The following is a 20,381-nucleotide window of genomic DNA, read 5'->3' as shown; positions in this document are numbered from 1 at the left end:
TTACTCTGGTTTAAATCCTATCTGGAAAACAGGCACCAAGCAGTGCTGTGGGACAATAATCTTTCTACACCCCTCTCTGTCAACATTGGAGTACCTCAAGGCTCTATTTTAGGCCCTCTTCTCTTTTCAATTTTTATTAATGATATAAATGCCAAAATTCCCCAAGCCACCTGCATACAATATGCAGATGATTCTACTTTAATATGCACAGCCAAGTCCCCAACCTCTCTCCAGACCCTCACCCAAACAGTATTTAATATTGTTGAAAATTGGTTCATGCAACATTGCCTCCTCCTGAACCCCAAAAAAACAAAATTATTGCTTTTTGCTCCTACCCAAAAGTCACCACAAATTCACTTCACAGTAACCTCCAACAATGGAACTAGCATATGCCCAGATACTACAACCCGTCTCCTGGGTATTACTATTGACCACAACCTTAACTGTGATGATCACATTAATACTACCATAAAATCTGTCAACAGAAAACTAGGCTCTCTTTATAGAATCAAACCCTTCTTTACGCCATTAGCTAGAACAACTATTACCCAGACCCACCTTATCTCTACCCTACTGTATGCTTCAGCCGTATATACCAATCTATCCAAAAACAACCTTAACAAACTTGCAACCAGCTACAATAACATAGTTAGATTTGCCACTGGCGCTCCTTTTAGAACCCACCACTGTCACAAACTTAAACAATTGGGATAGTTAGAACTGCAGAACCAACTTCAATGTCAACAACTTACTATGACCCAAAATATCCTTCACCACCGTAATAATATCCCAATCCTCACTAGCCTTATTACCCCATACAAAAATCTAGCAACACTATGCTCAGCTAATAAACTTCTAGTCTCAACTACTAAACCTAACAACAAAGCTGGGGATTCACTTTTCTCTAATACAGTGGGAAAAAGCTGGAACCAGCTTCCAAGTGAACTTTTGACTCTTTCTTCTACACTGCTTTTCAAAAAACACCTTAAAGAATACATTAAAACACACTGGCTTTGTCCCTGTTCTAACCCTGACTAATATTTCTCTCCCCAATTGTGCTCTCCCCATACTTTGCTAACCTATTGTACTAGGATGCTGACCTGAACTAACCAGTTATTTAACATCTCACTAGTATCTAACAAGTTTCCCTTCTTACTACTTTATAAGAATCTTTATATTAGCTTTCCTAAAAAAAAAAAAACGGACTCTGTATAAGTTTTTCCATATTTAGAATCTCAACAATGTTCTACTATTATTTTACTATAGTATATATTGTTTGTTATGTTGTTGCCTATGCTTGGAGCTTTTCTCCCCGGACCTCTACTGAAAATGGACATGTATCCAGTTAGACTAGCCCGGTCAACAAATGTAAAATAAATAAATGTCTTTGAGTGCATTTGGGTAGGGGTGCTTTGTGTGTGTGTGTGTGTGTGTGTGTGTGTGTGTGTGTGTGTGTGTGTGTGTGTGTGTGTGTGTGTGTGCAGACTGTCACACCTCTAAACTCATCTAATGAGCCTATCCTACACTTTTGAGTGGGGGACACTAGACACCAGGGAAATCTAAACTGCATTCTAAACTCACTTAAAAAGTTAATAGAACAGCAGTTTTGTAGTGCAAAAGATACATGGGTGGGGGTGGGGCACACAACACCGGGGATACTCATTACTTATTACCCTACAGTCACTTAAAAAGTTAGAAGAACAACAGTTTTGCAGCACATAAGGAATATGGGTGGGGGCAACTAGGCACCATGGACCTCTTTAAATATTATTCTACAGTCACTTAACAAGTTAACAGAACAACAGTTTTGCTGCACACAATACATTTGTGCTAGGGGAACGGTAGACATCAGGGATACACTTTAAATATTACTCTGATTTAAAAGGCTTTGCACTCTGTATCCTCACCACAAAAAGCAGTGCTTTAGTCCTCTCCACTAACACTAGATAATAGGGGGATTATTTCAGTTACACTAACTTGTTTAAAATAAAAATTACAATAGGAAGAACACATCAAACCCTGTATCCCTGGTTCAGGGAACAGCTCCTTAACAAAGCAGAACTTTAGCCCTTTTTCTGTTATTAGTAGGTACCTGGTCAAGTATTTTAAATGTTACCCTAAGCCACTTTAAGAAATTAAGATAATGGGAAAAAGATTCAAACATTACACCTTTGGTACAGGAAACAGTTAATTTACAAAGCAGAACTTTAGTCCTCTGGACTAACTGAGGACTTCATGAAGGCTAGCTCTTACATCCTAATCTGTTTTCTGAATAATAAGTAGTAAGAAATTCTGGTGGTTGGCACTATTAACTGACAGTAATAGTTCATGAGCTACAAGAGATAGTGCAGGGCAGGTATAAGAGGCAAATCAGGAACATTCTGTAAAGTCAAGGACAGACATACAGTAGACTCCATCTTATCCAGTCTTGCTGGAACCAGACCTTAGGTTGGATAAACAAATAGCTGGTTAATCAGAATATGCATACAAAATATCATTTATATGTTATAAATTCAGCTAGAATAACAGGATTTGTGTTAGTATGCATTTTTCTAATGAATATGAAATTTAAAATTGAAATGTCTGTCATTATTTAGCCCAGAGGAGGCAGAAGTGTTGTTCTTCTCTGTCATCTTTTGCTAGAGTTATGGCACAAATTTGAAGGCCGATTAAAGAGGAGGCTGGTTAACTGGAGGCTGGATAAGAGGGAGTCTACTGTACCTTTAAATGGATGTGTTGAAGACTTCCGGACAAAGTTGGGAGGAACACTAGATGACACCAAGGAGCATAGCTCTCAACCTTCCATCTACAAAATGAGTAACAGTAGCTCTCATAATGTGGAACAAATGGGCAAAATGTGAAACACTTATGAATAGCTTACTAACAACTTCAGCTAGGAAGCTCATAGGATGGTTAAAATGTGATATTTTTACTTATGGAATAATTATTTTAATGAATTAATACAATTAATTTCTATTTGCCATGATATCCATTAAATATTTGCTAACACTGAATGTGTGGTAGACCCTTTCAATGTGGAACTTTGAGGAACATGAACTTTTTAAGACCCCAAATGAGGAATGTTCCTTGTAATGAGGTACACTTGAGAGGTATGCCAAGGAGAACTTGTAAATATTACTCTGAGTCACTTAAAAAGTTAATAGAGCTAATGTCTATCATCACAATAAATTTTCTCAACACTTAGAAAAATGAAACTTTATCTGGCATTAATGACTGACTGTAATCATCTGTGATTTATGACGGGTAGGGAAGTAATGTGGCTACATCAGAGATTTTCTCCAAAGTTAGGGACATATAAGATGTATGGCTGTGTGTGTGTGTGTGTGTGTGTGTGTGTGTGTGTGTGTGTGTGTGTGTGTGTGTGTGTGTGTGAGAATGAATGAGGTGGGTGCCTGTGCCAACATGATGCAAGGGCTACCTGAGATGATTATGAAGCTAGCAGTAACAGAAGGGTTTTAGAAACATGCAGATTAGTCAATAATGAGGATTTTTCTCATTGTGGCTAATGTGTCTCTGAATCACATTTTCTGTAATCGCAGAAACAACCCATTTTGGCTGCAGCTCTTAGCTCCTGTGGTGGAGTTCTGTATGAATCCCAGGGATGCTCTGTTAACATATATATGTTAAAGATACAATTTTTTTTCAAATTAAGTAGATTAACATTTTGTTGCAAGAATTAAATTTTTTGGTGTAGTCAGAAGCTATAGGTTTCCTTTGATTTTGTTTTTGTGTTCTTGTACAGACAAATGTTTTTAGAATTTTATTTATGCACTCACTGCATGTTATGGTGATCATAGTGTTGATTTTATTATGATTTAGTTTTATTTGAAATTTTTCAGTTGGCGACTTCTCATTTCTTGTCATCTGATGATGTAGGTTTAATTCCAAGACAAATTTCAGGGTAGAATTTACAGCTAAATTAGAATTCCGAATAGCTTAGCTATTTTCATTCCACCATAAGTATTCCTGTTGCAGCTGCTGCAAAAATGCAGAAACCTTTGGTTTCGGTTTCAGTCCAACTTTCTATAGTAATTTTATTTCTATAATAGAGGTGGATGTATGCAGAGACAATGTTACATCTGCATGTTATCCATCATCTTATATCTTAGTGAGTTTGTGTACAAAATGTGTGCATACATGTTTGCAGTCTGCAGGCAGTATTACTTAAAGCTGTACGGAACATTTGCAGTCTGCAGGAAGTATTACTTAAGCTCGTTGGAAAGTGCTTTGAAAATTACAGACATCCTGAAAATTTATTACATCTTGGATTTGCAGGCTAACAACCTGGTGCAATTGCATTCAGAGCACATTCTTTTGATGCTGAGATATGTTAACAAAATGGGATTAGCTAAAGGAGACCACTAAATTTGTGCAGTCTTGCACTGTTACATTTCATCACTGAAATAAGAACTGCTATTAGATGATCATTAGAAAGACAACTGGGAATCTTGTCATCATCTTGCTCTAGCTGTAACCAGACTGTGTTGTTTAAAACTGTAAGCACTTAATGCCTTTTTAGAGGTTGCATGCTTTAGCTGTTTACCAGAGCTCTCTCTCTCTCTCTCTCTCTCTCTCTGTTTAGTTTTGCAGTACTTTTATATAGGTGGTTTGTGTTCTGGATTACATTCTCCAAGGCTACTGTTGTGCCATCATACTGCATCGGTGGTAGTATAATGGATCTCTGCAGTACCTTTTGATCATTAGCATAGCCATCTGCTCACCATTCCAGATATGCAGAACCTGAGATGTGCATGATTGTTGCTAGCATTTGATCATAGAAATGACAGAAGCATATCAATTAACTGGGAGCAGGATATAACAGACCTGTTGGTGATAGGCCAAAGCAGGCTACCCCTGTGATCTTTCAGCAGAATATTGTGACAAAGTTTGTAGCAATGGAAGTCTTCCATTGAACTATTGTTGAGGTACTGTTCTAACATAAAGAAGAAGCATACTCAGCGAAGGGATGAACAAGTTTAACAAGGGACATACAGTGGATTATTTCTTGCAGACAGACTCAATCATTGGGCACTGCATTATCCCTCCAGAGAATTGTTACTAATTGTAATGATGCATTTGGTAGGCCAATCTTACAGATTCCAGGGGAGTGTTAGCATTAGCAATTAGGTTATGGTATGCTTATGATGATATGGTTCATTAAGGATGAGAATTGTGGATTTGATGTTGTCAGTCTTCATTAATCCTTGACTGATGAGACTCGGTTCTGAGTTTCGCAACCGGCTCAGCTGTTACAACAGGTCGAGCAAGCCAAAAAATCTCCTGAACCAAGTTCCTACCCAGAATGCCTCTCTCTAAATTCCTCAGATTTAATTTGCTACTCTTCTCATAAAGATGCGTCAGCTGAACTCTCCTGAAGCTAAGTAAAAATGTTCTTGTTTATTCCAGTTCTAGTTCTAATTTTCTATCTCCTACCCAGTTAGCTACTTGTATACCTATATAGCACTCTCTCTCTCTCCTTTAATCTTTCTCTCTCTTTGGAGTGAGTGATTTTTATCCGTACCATTTGGAAGCTGTCCTACTGTTGCTGGTAGTGCTTTCCTTTTCCCCTACTTTTGGTAGTTTTTGGCGTACTATTACTGGTAGCTTTCTTCTTCTTCCTTCTTTCTTTGTGTGTATGCTTCTTGTAAGTGTATCTGCCATTGATCCTTGTCATTAATATGGCAGAAAAAAGCAAGAAACTACAGGCTTCAATTCCTGTTCTGCATGTGGCAGAAAAATGCCAAACTGTGATGGTCACACTTCCTATGTATATTGCTTGGGCGCGGCGCACTTAGAACAACAGTGTCACATTTGTGAGGCTTTTAGTAACCACGCTCTAGTTGAGAGAAGGAATGAGTTAATTCTTAAAAGTTTATTAAAATCATCTTTTGAAGAGGCTTTGTCTATTCAGCCTTCAAGCTGGAAATCCGAGGGGTCTTCTATAAAAAAGAGAAGTCAGTTGGTGCAGATGTCTCCTTCGGCTCCAGCTCATAAAAAGTGAAACCTTCGGTTCCCACAACTTATGCAGAACTCAAGGTAGATATAACTAAATTTACTGAACTGTCTTTTTGGGTTTCAGTAGTGGTGACTACCTCAGCACTTCCTTTTTCAGCGCTGGCCACCTTAGTGCCAGTGTCGACCATTGAAAGTGCCCCCATCCTTCGGTGCCATTCTCGGTACCAACAGTGTTTATGGAACCAATTCCTTCCCAAGGGCCTGTAGCCCAGGAAACACAGTTCCTTTCAGTTCCCAGAACCAGATACTCCCCTTCATTGAACCCTTTCATGGGGAAGCTACCTAGTCCCTTTTTAGAGAATCCAAAATCTCCTTCAGCCTTGTCGGTTCAGTCCTCCAGGAGTCTGATAGAAGTCGACCTTGTGAGGTTGGTGGATCAGCTCCTCAAGGCAAGGGGTCTCTCCATTTCTTCCCAGCCTTCACTCCCTACTGGACATAGGCATTTTTCTCCAAGGACTCCACCAGAAATTCCTCCTCTAACCACTGTGGCTTTAAAGACCTTGGCTCCAACTTCCCCAATTCCGGCTGTCCTGGTGCCAACAGGTCTTGTGTCTTCAGCTCCAGTCTCCACCCTGAGTTCTTCAGTTACTTCGGAATCAATGGACTCCCGGGTCGTAGCTCCATGACGCTATTTGTGAACTGCTCCTCGGCTCCAACCTTGTTAGCGGTTTCCTCAGAGCAGGGTGGGACCACTGTTTCAAGGTTGTCCTTTCTGGTTCTGGGCCTCCATCCCTCTTTGGGGGGAACTGCTTTTCAAGTTATGGAGAGGGCCTTGGCCTCTGCAGGCTCCCAGCTGGTTTCTCCCCCATTAGAGCCATTCCCTGGGATCCCCTCTGGTCCAGTGCTTCCACCAACCTCCACGCACAGGCAGAGAGCACCGGCACTGCAGGGACACCCCTGCACAAGGTCCTACCTCTTCCAATTCCTCCACAGAAGCTCCCACTGAGGATGTGCCTCAGATGAGGTTGTGTAAGAGGAAACACCTTGATTCCCCGGAGGAATCTCTCACAGAAGACATGGATTTTGATGACAGGGAGAGCTCCCCCTGGTCACCCCCAGAATATGTCTCCTTTGGAGACATCCTTGAAATATTAAAGCAGAGGAGTTTGTGTACCTGCAAGTGTTTGGTACTCACTCATCTACCTCTTGGGTGAACTCACCAGCTGATGATCTTATCAAATTGATCACCCAGCGGGCATGGAAGGCCCTGACTCCATAGGACCAATCCTCAGGAGACCAGATAAAATACTTTCAGCTCTGGAAGACCATCAGCATTAGGCCAAAGGTTTAATAGTAGGCACCATGGTGGTTGCAGCAGCCACCATGAAGGAACTGGAGGAAGAAACTTCCACTGTTCAACCCCCTAACCAAGAGTTTAGGGCAATGGACAGATTTGTGAAGCGGGTCTATGTTTCTTCAACCTTCGCCCTGCGGTCGTTGAATTTTTTGGCACACTTCACTAGACTTCAGAGGGATCTGATCAAGGAGCTCTCGGGTATCCTAGCAGGAGCTGCATCTGATGAGGTTGAGGGAAAAAGTAGCCTCCCACCTTGCCACCCTGGAGTCTATCTCTAACTCTTCCCATGAGGCTTATTGCACATGCAGCCAAAGGGATGACTAGGTCAGCGAGTTCGGGCATAGCAATAAGGAGGCACACCTGGATGCGCCTGTGGGAGTTTGTAGCACTATTCAAGTCTTTATTCATCAATGCTTCATTTGACAAATCTTCCCTTTTTGGCCTGAAAGTTAAAGATACCTTAGCCAGGTGTGAAAAAGATGGAAAAACCCTTTCTGCCATGGACATACGTTTTTCCTGCTCCTCAATGCTCCTATTCCAGGAACCAGATGAGCAGGAAAATGTGGTTCAAGAAAACCCAAGGGCCTTTCTAGAACACATGTGGTAATGACTCCCCTTGGGGCAGAGGGGGGAGCTATAATGGAAGATGCCAACCATGCAGCAGAGGTGACCTGTAAAATCAGGGTTCCAGAGATTCCTTCTCAGGGGAAACCCTACCAGTGCACCTGAAGGGAGGCCTGATTGCTTGTCTCGTGTGGCAGTTGGGGAAGGCTATCTTTGCACTCACTGGCCTGGCAAAAGATAACAACAGATGCTTGGGTACTAAGAATCATTACCAGAGGTTACCATATTCCTTTTCAACTGACCCCAAAACTAGGAAGAAGGATTCCCGGTGTCCCCCAATAAGATGGATCAGTCAACTCTAGAAATTCAAAAGCTGCTAGGGGCCTTGCTGTGATCTATTTGCATTCCCCCAGAACAACAAGTGCAGCAGCTACTTTGCCCTAAACCTCCCTCCGGGAGAGTCCCGAGAGGCATTCTCCTTCATGATTGGCCCTCGGGACTACTCTATGCCTTTCCCCATCATTCCTCTGATCCCCCTTTTCATAAAGAAGGCATAAGGTTGAAGAGCAAGGTGATTCTCATTGCCCCTTTTTGGCCTTGAAAAGTTTGGCTCCCCTTTCTTTGGCCTTACCTACTTAAAAGACCATGGACTGTGGACCTAGAACCAGATCTCCTGTCCCATCCTTAGGGGCTAATTCACCACAGCCTAAAAAAACCTCAGGCTTATAGCTTGGTTGCTTCAATTCCATTGATTGCCAGGCATAATAACTTGTCTTCCCCTGTTTGAAACATTTTGCTAGCTTCCCATAAACCTTCCATTAGGAGACTCTATCTCAGCAAATGGAAAAGGTTTTCTTTATGGGCACGCAATAACAAACTGGATCCTTCTTGACTTTGATCAAAGAGATTTTCAAGTTCTTGGTTATGCAGTTTGAACAAGGAGCTTCTTCTTCAACTACCAGCATTCAGCTTGCTGCCATTTCACATTTCCATAATGGTTTTGAAGGACAGTTTTTAATTTCACATAGGTTGTGCAAGGCCTTTCTAAAGGGCACTTTAAGGTTAAAGCCACCTTACAGAGAGCCTCTCGTTCCTTGAGATCTTACTATAGTTTTGCAGTCCTTGACCCAATTCCCCTTTGAGCCAGCTGCTCCCTGTGATCTGAAGTTTCTTTCATGGAAAACCATTTTTCCTAATATCTATTACATCCCCTAGAGGGATTGCAGAGAGTCATGCTTTATCTTCAAAACTTGATTTTTCATAAGGACAGGGTATCATTGAGAACCAATCCATCTTTTCTTCCAAAGGTCATATCTGAGACTAACATTAATCAATCCATTGATTTGCCAGTATTCTTCCCTAATTTTTGTAACAAAGGGGAATACTGTTTACATTTATTGGATGTGCACAGAAAATTGCATTTTTACCTCGACAGAAAAAAAAGATTTCAGGAAGTTGGACCAGTTGTTTGTTTCCTTTTCAGGTTCTTCCTTGGGTAAATCAGTTTCAAAGGTTATATTATCTAAATGGCTAAGAGATTGCATTATATTGGTCTACAACAGAAAAAAATCTCAAATTGGCAGCTCCAATTAGAGCACAGTCCACCAGAACTGTGGCCGCATCTGCTGTTTTTCACTCCAAAGCTTCCTTGTCTAACATTTGCTCAGTAACAATGTGGGCTTCTCCTCATACCTTTATTACTCATTACAAAGTGGATGTGGTCTCCAGGGAGAGAGCATCATTTAAATCTATGGTGCTTGGGAATAGCCTTCCATAAGGCCTCCCAAGATTCAAGGTAGCTGGGGACTCTGTCCATCAGTCAAGGATAAATGAAGATTGATAACATCAGGTAAGAAGTTATGTACTCACCACAATATTCCACCTGTGTTGTTAATCATCATTTATCCTTGACACCCCCTCCTTCCCCCCTTCTTCAGACTTCTTGAGGATCTGACCACAGTCATGGCTTTTGCTTCATCCTGTATGACTTTGGACAAAGCCTCTTCAGTGGTTATGCTATTACCTTTACCTAATTTGTTATAGCTGCAAATTCGATCTGAGGTATTTTGAGAGAGGCATTCTGGGTAGGAGCCTGGCTCAGGGGTTTTTTGGCTTGGCAAGCTGTTGGAATGGCCGAACCAGTTCCGAGACTCGGAACCAAGTCCAACCAGTCAAGAATAAATGAGGATTGATAATACAGATGCAACGTTATAGTACATAACTTCTTTTTTTATTGCAGGGCAGTAATTTTAAAAATGTATTTATCCATAAGCAAATTTTAAAAGTGTATTTATCCCTAAGTAGATTGTGAATGGAAGTGTAAAGATAATTGACAGGCCTCATATAGTCACCCTGAGGAGGTGATGCATTTTGCTGCTTAGTTTGACATTTTGCCAAAAGACATCTGTATATGCTTTTATATGTTTATATTCTTGGAGAGTATTTATGAATGCAAGAGTAAGGGATATTTAGGCTGCATTTACAGCATGATCCCCTTGGCATATGGCACTTAGTTTTGCTATATAGCATTGGTAGGTGCCTCTCGCACCTTTGGGACATACAGCTTAGACTTGTCCTAGAAGTGCTACTTCCTATTGTAGATTGTTTCAGACACTTTCATCAGAGAAATCAACCAGCTTTTAGAATTAGGACCCATACCTTCTGTAAGCTTTAAATGTGTTCAGTATATGCATATGTATAAATGTATAATGTGGGGTCCAAGAGTTGAGTATATTTTTGCACTAGTGTATGTGATTTGTATATGCTTTTATGTTTCATAATTTCTAAGTTTCTCATGTTACATGTACTCCAATTACTGTTTTTCTTTTCTTTCAGCAAGGGGGTGTTGTATTTTCACCACCTCTTTCTCCACCAGGTGGTCCACATCTTTCATCTGTAAAACCAGCTCCACAAAGTTTGTCATTGATGCCTCCACCACCACCTCCTCCAATTTCCTGTCCTCCTCCCCCTCCTCCACCTCCACTCCCTCCTCCACCTCCTCATGGTGGACCACCTCCCCCACCTGGTGCACCCCCATTCTTTAGCTCTGGAGTGCACAGTCTTCCTCCAGAAACAGTAAGCAGTGGAGCAAGCTTGAAGAAAAAATATATTCCACAGCCATCCCATCCTCTGAAGTCCTTCAACTGGTCCAAATTAGGAGAGGTAAGAAGCACCTGTTCCATTCTCATTGTTCCTGTACTGATCAGCTTCAGAAGTCCAGTTCTGAGGGTAGTTTATTAAAGTTAGTTTTCATGTGGGAGAAATATTTTGACTGTATTTAGTTAATGTTTTTTTTATTTGTGATTTATGTATTGAAATGATGATGTGCTAATTTTTTTCCTCAAACTTTTTTTTACTTTTCAAATACAGTTGAATAAATTCCATAGTATTTGTATATCACATCTTAATAACTATGTACATTATTTACATCATCCTGACACTATAACAGAGCTCGATATATACAATTACTTTATAGGTGTAACAATCCAGCTGTCAGAGTGTATCTGTTCAGTTATTGTAAAGTGTCAATCAATGATAAGACTTTTTCCATGGATTGTTAATAAATGGCTTAGGGTGAATCCTTAATTCTTTCATTTTAATTTCCAACAATGTTGTGGTCTTCAGTAGGCTGTTGAAGTCTTCCATAGTCAGTATTGTGTTTGTATTCCATCTTGTTGTTATACACTTACTTGAGATTGCAAGTATTGTCCATACTAGATACATATTTGACTCATTCAAATGAGGACCTTCGTATACATTTAATAATACTAGAGCTTTAAATAAGTTAAACGATTCATTAAGTAAAGCTTGTAAAAGGTTTTTAATACTATTCCAAAATGGCTTAATTTTAACACAGTCGAAAAAAATCTGATTCCAATCTGCATTGTGTATTTGCTCACACCTCCAACATATTCCCTTTGTGGAAGAATTAATTGTATTAATTCTATCTGGAGTTAAGAATGCTCTGTGCAAGCATTTCCAATTAAAAACTTTCCAGTATCGTGTAAAGGATGTATGTTTTATTGATAATAAAATATTTGATTTAATTTCTTCAGTTAGCTGTATTGAGTCTCCTTTTATTATATAATTCCAATCTGAGGATTTGGGCATTTTATAATTTATCAGTATCCTGTAAAATTTCAAAATACTATTCCCCATGTCATAATCATTATATATGATTTCATATAGGTATTTTGTAAGTTTAGGTATTTCTTTAAATAAAGAATTACTAATTTTGCATACATCTTGCAAATACGTCAGAATGCTTTGCATAGTTAGCCAGTCTTGTTGTGGAATTTTGTATATTGTTTATGTTGTTTGCATATCCAGAACTTTTACTTCTTTGATACATTGAAACCAACAAACAAATCCTTTCTGTTCACGGGAATTAATTATTTCTCTGTATATTTTATGTGGATAGCTCTTTGCAACTATGAATGGTGTTAAAAGATCAAACCAGATTCTTAAATCTATATTTGCATTAATAATTTTCCTAAATGAGTCAATGTAATAATTAATCATATGAGTTTTAGTGGGCTTAGTTATGTTATATTGCATACTAATACATAATATGTGCCATGGCAAATTGTTTTTATCTGTTATTTGAAATTATTTTTGTAAATCAAATTCATTTATTGATATTACAGTTAGTAATTCTTTCCAATTTGCAGAATAATTTGGACTTATCCAATCTGAGATTGTTTTAGATATTGATGCTTTTATGTATGTTTCTATATCAGGAATGTGTAATCCTCCCTGTTTCCTTGGTCTGATATGATGTATTAAAGCTATTCTGTTTCTTTTGGGAAACCATAAAAATTTTATTAGGCATGAGTTTATTTCATTCCATTCTGGTAACAGTTGTATTACCAAAGCTATATATAGAATCTTGGATAGTAACTCCAACTGTAGTCTATCTTCAAATGTTAATATTATTTTGTTCCACTTTTCCACAGAGATTTTAATTGTATTGACAATATTATTGTAGTTTTTTGAGACTGATTCATTATTATCCTTGCATAACTCAATTCCTAGATATTTTAAGGTAGATTCTTGTTTCCCTGTAATGTGATTCCCCTTCGTCTGCAATTCTTTTGTTTTATTTAAAAATAAAAATTTTGATTTTGATTTATTGAAATGGAGTCCTGAAGTCCTGTAAAATGTGTCAATTAAAATATCTAATTCTTCTAATGTCTCTTTTGTATTGGATAATGTTAATAATGTCATCAGCAAAGAGCATTACTTTAAAATTGTATTTTTCATAAACATCTGCTTCTTTGATTTTTGTATTGTTACGTATTGAATCTACTAATATTTCAATAGCCAAAGCAAATAGAATCGGTGACATGGGACATCCTTGTTTAGTACCCTTTGTTATATGTATAGATTCAGAGGTGAAAGGACCTAGCTTAACATACGCTAAATTATTTGTATATATATATATATATATATATATATATATATATATATATATATATATATATATATATATTCTTTAGTAGATGAACAAAGGAAGGAGGAAATTCAAATAACACCAGAATTTTGAATACATAGTCCCAATTTAGGGAATCAAAGGCTTTCTCTATATCTAAGCCAGTTTTGAGTGTTTCTTTATTTTCTTTATTAACATAGTCTATAAGAGAAATTATCCTTTTAATATTGTCATGTATGTGTTTATGATATATAAATCCAGTTTGATCATTATTTATTGTTTTGGATAGCAGTATTTTCATTCTGTGAGCTAATATTGTCATAAATATCTTATAGTCATTATTTAATAATGATATAGGTCTATATGAGGTACATAGGTTTGGGGATTTGTTTTCCTTTAGGATTGGTGTGATTAAGGAATAGAGGGTGGTATTAAAGCTTGTGACTGAATTTCTATTAGAGTTTTATGGAAGAGGGATAGTATCTTTGAAGGAAAAAGTTTATATATTTCCATAATTATGCCATTTATATCTGGAGCTTCATTATTTTTACCCTCCTTTATTGTATCTGTAATTTCTTTGTAGGATATGGGTGCTTGCAGATCTAGTTTTAATTTTTCTGGTATTTCTTTATATTAGAACATTTTTCACCTAGATTTAATTGATCAATATGTATATATTTTTTTGGAAATGTTCCATATAGTGATTTCTATAAGCATCAAGAGTGTCACCTGTATCTGAGACATTTTCCCTTTATTTTCATGGAAGATACTTTTAATGTTATTAACTTTTGATTGTGTTTTGATTCTTGTGGATAAATTATGTAGATATTTGGGAGAAGAGGCCAAGGTATTAATTTTTAGTTTTTATAAAGCTAAACTAGTTTTATGTGTTAGAATTTCGTTGTATTTATTGTTTAATACTTCTACTTTCTTTTTCATTTCCAAATGATTTTGATTTTTTTCAGTTTTTACTGACAAAAGTTTGGATTGTAGATCTATTAGTTCAAAATCCCATTCTCTGATTTATTTATACCAAATTAAGGTTTTACTATATATGTAAGCTTTTAATGAGTCCCATATCATTATTTTATTTATCTCTGTGGTGTAATTAATATCTAAGAAGAACTGTAATTCAGATAATAACCAGGGTTTGAACACTTTAGTTATATATGCTGGAATTCTGGAGTTAAAGATTAATGGTTTATATCCATTTTGAAGTTTTAGTATCAGTGAATTGTGGTCTGAAAAGGGGCAGGGAGGGATTGAGAAATTAATGATTTTACAGTGTAAGTCATGGGCAGCAAATATTTTATCTGTTCTAGTTTGGGTACCAAATCTGTGATCTTGATAGAAAAACAACAACAATTTATCTTCTTTAAATTTGAAAGTATCTACAAGATGAAATGATTCCACCCACTTGTTTAAAGCTTTTGATACAGCAGATGTATGCAGCAGTCTTTTATTTGTATTTTCAGAAATGTCAAATATACAGTTAAAATCTCCTCCTAATATTAAGTTGCCTTCATAATTATTGGAAATGAAACGCAAGTGTTTTTTAATAGTTCCTGATCCAATGCCTGGGAACTAGTATAGATTGGCTAGGGTCCATATTCTGTTATTATATTTAACTATTACTAATGCCATAAGGCCTTCTTTATCTTCATACTTATAAATGATTTCTGGGTTAATCACATTTGTTTTCCATAAAATTGTTACCCCTTTTGTCTTTGTCTTTTAAGTAAATTGCGCCAATATCATATATTCCGTAGGATTCCATTTGTAATTGTCATTTGTTTTGAAATGAGTTTCTTGAAGGAAGACAATTTGTGCTTTGTTCAATTTTAAATATTTCAGTAGATTTGATCTTTTGCTAGGATTGTTTAAGCCATTGGTATTTATAGATAATAAAGTGAAATCCATCTTAGGTTATTTAGACTATGTATTTTTTGCTTTATTGTGACTATTAAACATTTTCCTCTGATAACTATAAAGTATATGTTTGAGCTTTTAAAGGAAATTATCAGGTTTATACTTTGAGTGTTTACCATTAAAGTAATGTTTTGGTCAGGCATACTAAAATGTTTTTGTGAAATAAATTTAAACTAATAAATGTTAACAAAACTAAGATCCGCACTAGCCATGGAATGAAAATCATTCCTAATCTGATGGATAAACCTAAGTCCATCAGATTATCACTCATACCTTGACAATCCAGAACATCTGAGCTCCATAAATTGAATTATCATGTGGAGAATATTTGTTATAGGAATAAGCAATATTTATATTATTTTGAACAGATATAGTACTATTGTAGATTAGACAGAATTCTAATACAGTATAAATGTCTACTTATTGTATAATCAATTAATATTTACATGAAAGATGACAAGCAATTCAATCATAGTAAAGTAGGATGTATGATATATAAAACCACAGTAAAGGATTACAGCACACAGTTATTTAATATATTCACCCTTATTGAGGAAGTCTTTCAAAACTTATTACTTAATATAAGTAGATGGTGATAATATTTATACCTAATGTTTATAATGCAATGTATTTTACTAGATATATCAGAAGTTATATTTCATTGTTTACCAGCATTTAAGTAATCACTTTGTTTGTTGCTAACTTATTTAAAGCATCAAGTTTGTTTTATGTAAACATTGATGAAAGTTAGTGCATTTTAATTATCAATGCATCCCTCTTCCCACCATTTCTTACACATAAGGATTTTCATAGCTATCATTTCTTATTATAAAATGAGTGAAATTATAGGTTAAAAACTACAAATTCACTTATTGTGATTAATGATTACAAGTTCCCTTTCCATATTCATAAATTGCCATTTTATGGCATGTACTGAAAGTTTTTATATTTAAATGGCAACATTCTATTTTGTATAATCAGCAAAGGTTAAACTGAGTGATTATTGTCAATTTAATACTGTTTGTTCAGAATGTGATTGTTACACTCCGTGACATTCCTAGTGTAGGCTTCTGTTGTTTCCCGTGAACAACTTTGTCAGTTTGATGTCATGTATAAAACATTAGTTATCCTGTTAACAGCTTATGTATTATGTATGGACAAGATGTATTGCAAAACCACAATTCAAGTTAACGCAATTATATAGGTTCATAGGTTCATAGATTAGTACTAAGCTAACTGCCCTTGTGAGCCATTTTAAGCCTAGCCAGTTGTCCTTTGTGAGACTCAAACACTGTACCTTGTGTTTGTAAGGCAAACACTTTAACCATTAGGCCACCCTACCTACCCCCTTGTTATGCACATTTACTTATATGAGAAAATCATCATGCTTCCCCTTGATGTTCAATATAGTGTATGCCATTTATGACAAGTTAAAACAGTAGTGTTGTTATACACAAGCCCATGTTATTCAGCTGAGTGTCTATTGTCAATTTAATACTATTTGTTTAGAATATGATTGTTACATTTTGTGACATTTCAAGTTGAGGCTTCTGTTGTTTCTGTTGAACAACTTTGTCAGTTTGATGTCATGTATAAAACATTAGTTACCTTGGTAACCGCTTAAGTATTATATATGGTCAAGATGGGTTACAAAAACTACAATTCAAGTTAAAGCACTTACGTGACGTTTTATACATATTTACTTATATAAGAAAATCATCATGCTTCCCCTTGATGTTCAATGTAGTGTATGTCCATTATGAGAAGTTAAGACAGTAGTATTATTATACACAAGCCCATGTTATTAAATCCTGACTTTCATATCTAAATTCAGCAGACTGCTTCATCTTATATGATGATTATATATTTTATGTCTAGATTTACTAAAATCGTACATTACATAACTAGTGTGTGTGTTTTTCCCCCCTTTGGCTGTTGCTTAGTTATTTGAGAGACCACAAGCTGTAATGTTTATTCCCCAACTACCTGTCTCCATAGGGGTTCCCCAAGGATCCATCCTTACATCCCTACTCTTCTCTGTTTTCACCAATAATCTAGCTTCTGCCACCAAGCATGGCACACTCATACAATACGCAGATGACTCAACCATCATCTGCTCAGCCCAGTCCCTACCCAAACTGCAAAAAGTCACACAGGAAGCCCTTTCCTCTGTTGAAACTTGGTTATCCGATGCCCAATTAATACTCAACCCAAACAAAACTAAACTACTCATCTTCCAACCCACCAAACATACTCAAAACAACTCTCACTTTAACACCACAGCAAAAGACAACACCACTATATACCCAACTGAACACACCAAATTGCTAAGAGTGGAAATAGACAATAAACTAAAATTTGACATTCACATATCAATGACCATAAAAAAAGTCCACAAAAAACTAGGAGCATTATACAGAAATAAGCAACTTCTCACCAAAGCAGCAAAGATTTCAGTAGCAAATTCCCACCTTATCTCCGCCCTACTTTATGCCTCTCCAGTATATACCAACCAAAGGCAATGCGATCTAAACAAGCTAGAGACCTGCTACAACAAAATCGCCAAATTCGCCACAGGGGCATCCTACCGTAGTCACCACTGTCTCTCATTTGCTGAACTGGGCTGGCTTGAACTCCCTCACCTCCTTCAATGGTATCAACTATCACTCACCCACAAACTAGTAAACCATCCACTAAATGACCCATCCCTCCAGAATCTACTCCAACCCTATCGCACCACCAGACCACTAAGATCCAGCAACAGAAATCACTTGCAGATCACTAAAGCCAATAACTCTGCTGGTGAAGCACTATTCTCTTGCACCATAGCCAAATTATGGAACTTCCTCCCACCCACAATTACCTCCATACCATCATGCACCCACTTCAAAACTTTACTAAAAGCGCACCTAAAAACGTGCTGGCTATGCCCTTGCAACTCCCACTCTAATATCACCCAGCCCATCCAACCACTACCTTTCTTTCCACTCCACTAAACTACCTTGATTATAGCAAGCTCAAATGCTCATAAGCCTAGTACTTATTATACAGCAGGAACTTCTTATTGTAACATTTGTTAATGTCCGTTATGTACTTCACAGATAAAGATTCTAGTTGTCTACTGATGTACTATGTTCTTCATTTGTAAATATGTTGAAAGTAATTGCTATGTTAAATTGTTAATCGTTATGTAATCCAATGTAACTACTGTCTGTTTATTTTAACTGTGGAGCTTTTCTCCCCTGGCCTCCGCTGAAAATGGACCTATGTCCAGTCGGACACTCCCGGTCAACAAATGTAAATAAAATAAATAAAATAAAATTATTATTAGCTCCTTCCAAGCATGTTTATACAGTCCATAGACTTTAAATTATGAGACCATTCTAGTTTCTTATTTGTTATAAATATATTTCCATCCTTACATACACACATATCAGTACTTCAAGCACGGGCATCAATGCCCATCCAGTTTTGCCAGAATACCATTCACTAGTTCATGTGGTGTGTTTTCAGGCTGTTCTTATAGTATCCAAACCAATATTTTTCCTGTTCCATTTTACCAGCCTGTTCCATTCAATGGCTACTCTGCCAGTGAACCACTCAACACACTTTCTATTCCCACAGATATTTCCAATGATGTGCTAATTTGTTTTCACAAAATTATAATATGGTAATGATATGAAATGTTTCAAAAGTGAAGAGTTGGTTGTCTTATAGTGCAGCTGGTTAGCAGACACTGTACTCAGAACGTTCTCCTCTTAATGGGAAGAGATGATAGACATGGGGTAAGAGATTGCTCTGTTCAGCTGTGAATGATACAGTTCACAGCTGAAGTCTATGGCAGTTCCCTAAAATTAATAAAAAGGAAAGAAATCCAATGTCAAAAACCACAATAAATGATAGGCAGTTGGCTTCTTTTATAAATATGATAGGGCCAAATATGCACCCTGCTGTCAAAACTAATCCGAAGCCGATAAGACAGATAGTGTTAAAAGGAGTTGGTGACACAGACTGAAAGAATCATTATATACTATGAGATGATTTGCAAAAGGGAAAGCGTGTATAAAAAATGTCATTACTCTGAATAGTTGTGTTAATTATAATATGATATGCTAATGATTCATTTCCTTGGGATCAGTAACTGGCCAATGGAACTTGGTATTTGTTTATATGATATACCCATCCCCTCCCATTTAATGTGTAGAAAATGACTACGTGTTTACACATTACTGATAAAATGCTTAGCAGCAGCAAATGTGTAAGTTGTTGCAGTGTAAAAATGCAGTGTTTATTCTGACATTATTGTAACTGTGCTTTTATGCTGTTTAAATCTTGTATTGAGGATGCCCTATTCATGTATGCTGTTTAAGTCTTGTATTGAGGCCTTCTTGGTTAGTTAGACCAAATTTTAATGACAGGATCAGTTCTTTACACAACAGAGTCATGAAACATACTACCAAAAACTGAAATAATAAAAGAAGTAGATTTTTTTTATTTTATAGCAGTAAAAGTCATGGATCTTATGTAAAATTGACTTCACCAAGAATGATTTAAACTAGATCAGGTAGCAGTCAAATGCAGTCATTTATTGTTATCAATGCATTTACATAAAATCTAGGACTCAAACATACAAAAAGGCATAGTAGATGCAGACACAACCACTGTATCTTTTTATATTTCTGTTGTCTCCTCAATTCTTACAAGAGTGGGCTGCAGATTACTGGGGCTTTTTATTGGAGTGTATAATGTCAGTAATTTAAATCATTCAACAATGTTGTTTACACATTTTAGTAATGTCTTCTCTACATGCTTTGATATTGTGGCTGTCATTTGTCATGTTACTTTGTTTCAGTGCTTTGAGCTGAAAAACAATGCATTCAACATCCGCATAACTTAGTCGTGGAATAAAAATGACAGCCTTCAGACCTGTGGATATTTCATCTCTGTTATTTAAACTACATTTTAATTGTACTGTTACTTTTGTTAGACTGTCCGTAGAAGAGTTAGCCTTGTAATAAAACAAGTTTTTGTCAGAAGTCTCAGGCATTAGGCTTCCATACATTTTATTTTTCTAAGTGATGACAAATTTTACTTTGACCTGCTGATATCATTTTAGTTAAGCTT

At 36.8% G+C, this 20,381-nt stretch overlaps 1 protein-coding gene across 3 annotated transcripts in view; it reads left to right on the top strand.

Annotated features, from left to right (window-relative positions):
• DAAM2 (dishevelled associated activator of morphogenesis 2) overlaps positions 1 to 20,381 on the top strand; it is a 3,932,565-nt gene that overhangs the window by 2,654,602 nt on the left and 1,257,582 nt on the right. For all 3 annotated transcript variants that reach the window (XM_044084849.1, XM_044084851.1, XM_044084855.1), the window contains exon 14: positions 10,733 to 11,059. In XM_044084849.1, the coding sequence (XP_043940784.1) occupies positions 10,733 to 11,059 (327 nt within the window). The remainder of the gene's footprint in view (positions 1 to 10,732; positions 11,060 to 20,381) is intronic.

Source organism: Protopterus annectens, chromosome 1.part1 (assembly GCF_019279795.1).
Source record: "Protopterus annectens isolate FY-2018-M chromosome 1.part1, PAN1.0, whole genome shotgun sequence".
In the NCBI taxonomy this organism is placed as follows: domain Eukaryota; kingdom Metazoa; phylum Chordata; order Ceratodontiformes; family Protopteridae; genus Protopterus; species Protopterus annectens.
The sequence above is the reverse complement of the archived record's forward strand: the minus strand, read 5'-3'. Positions and strand labels throughout refer to the sequence as shown.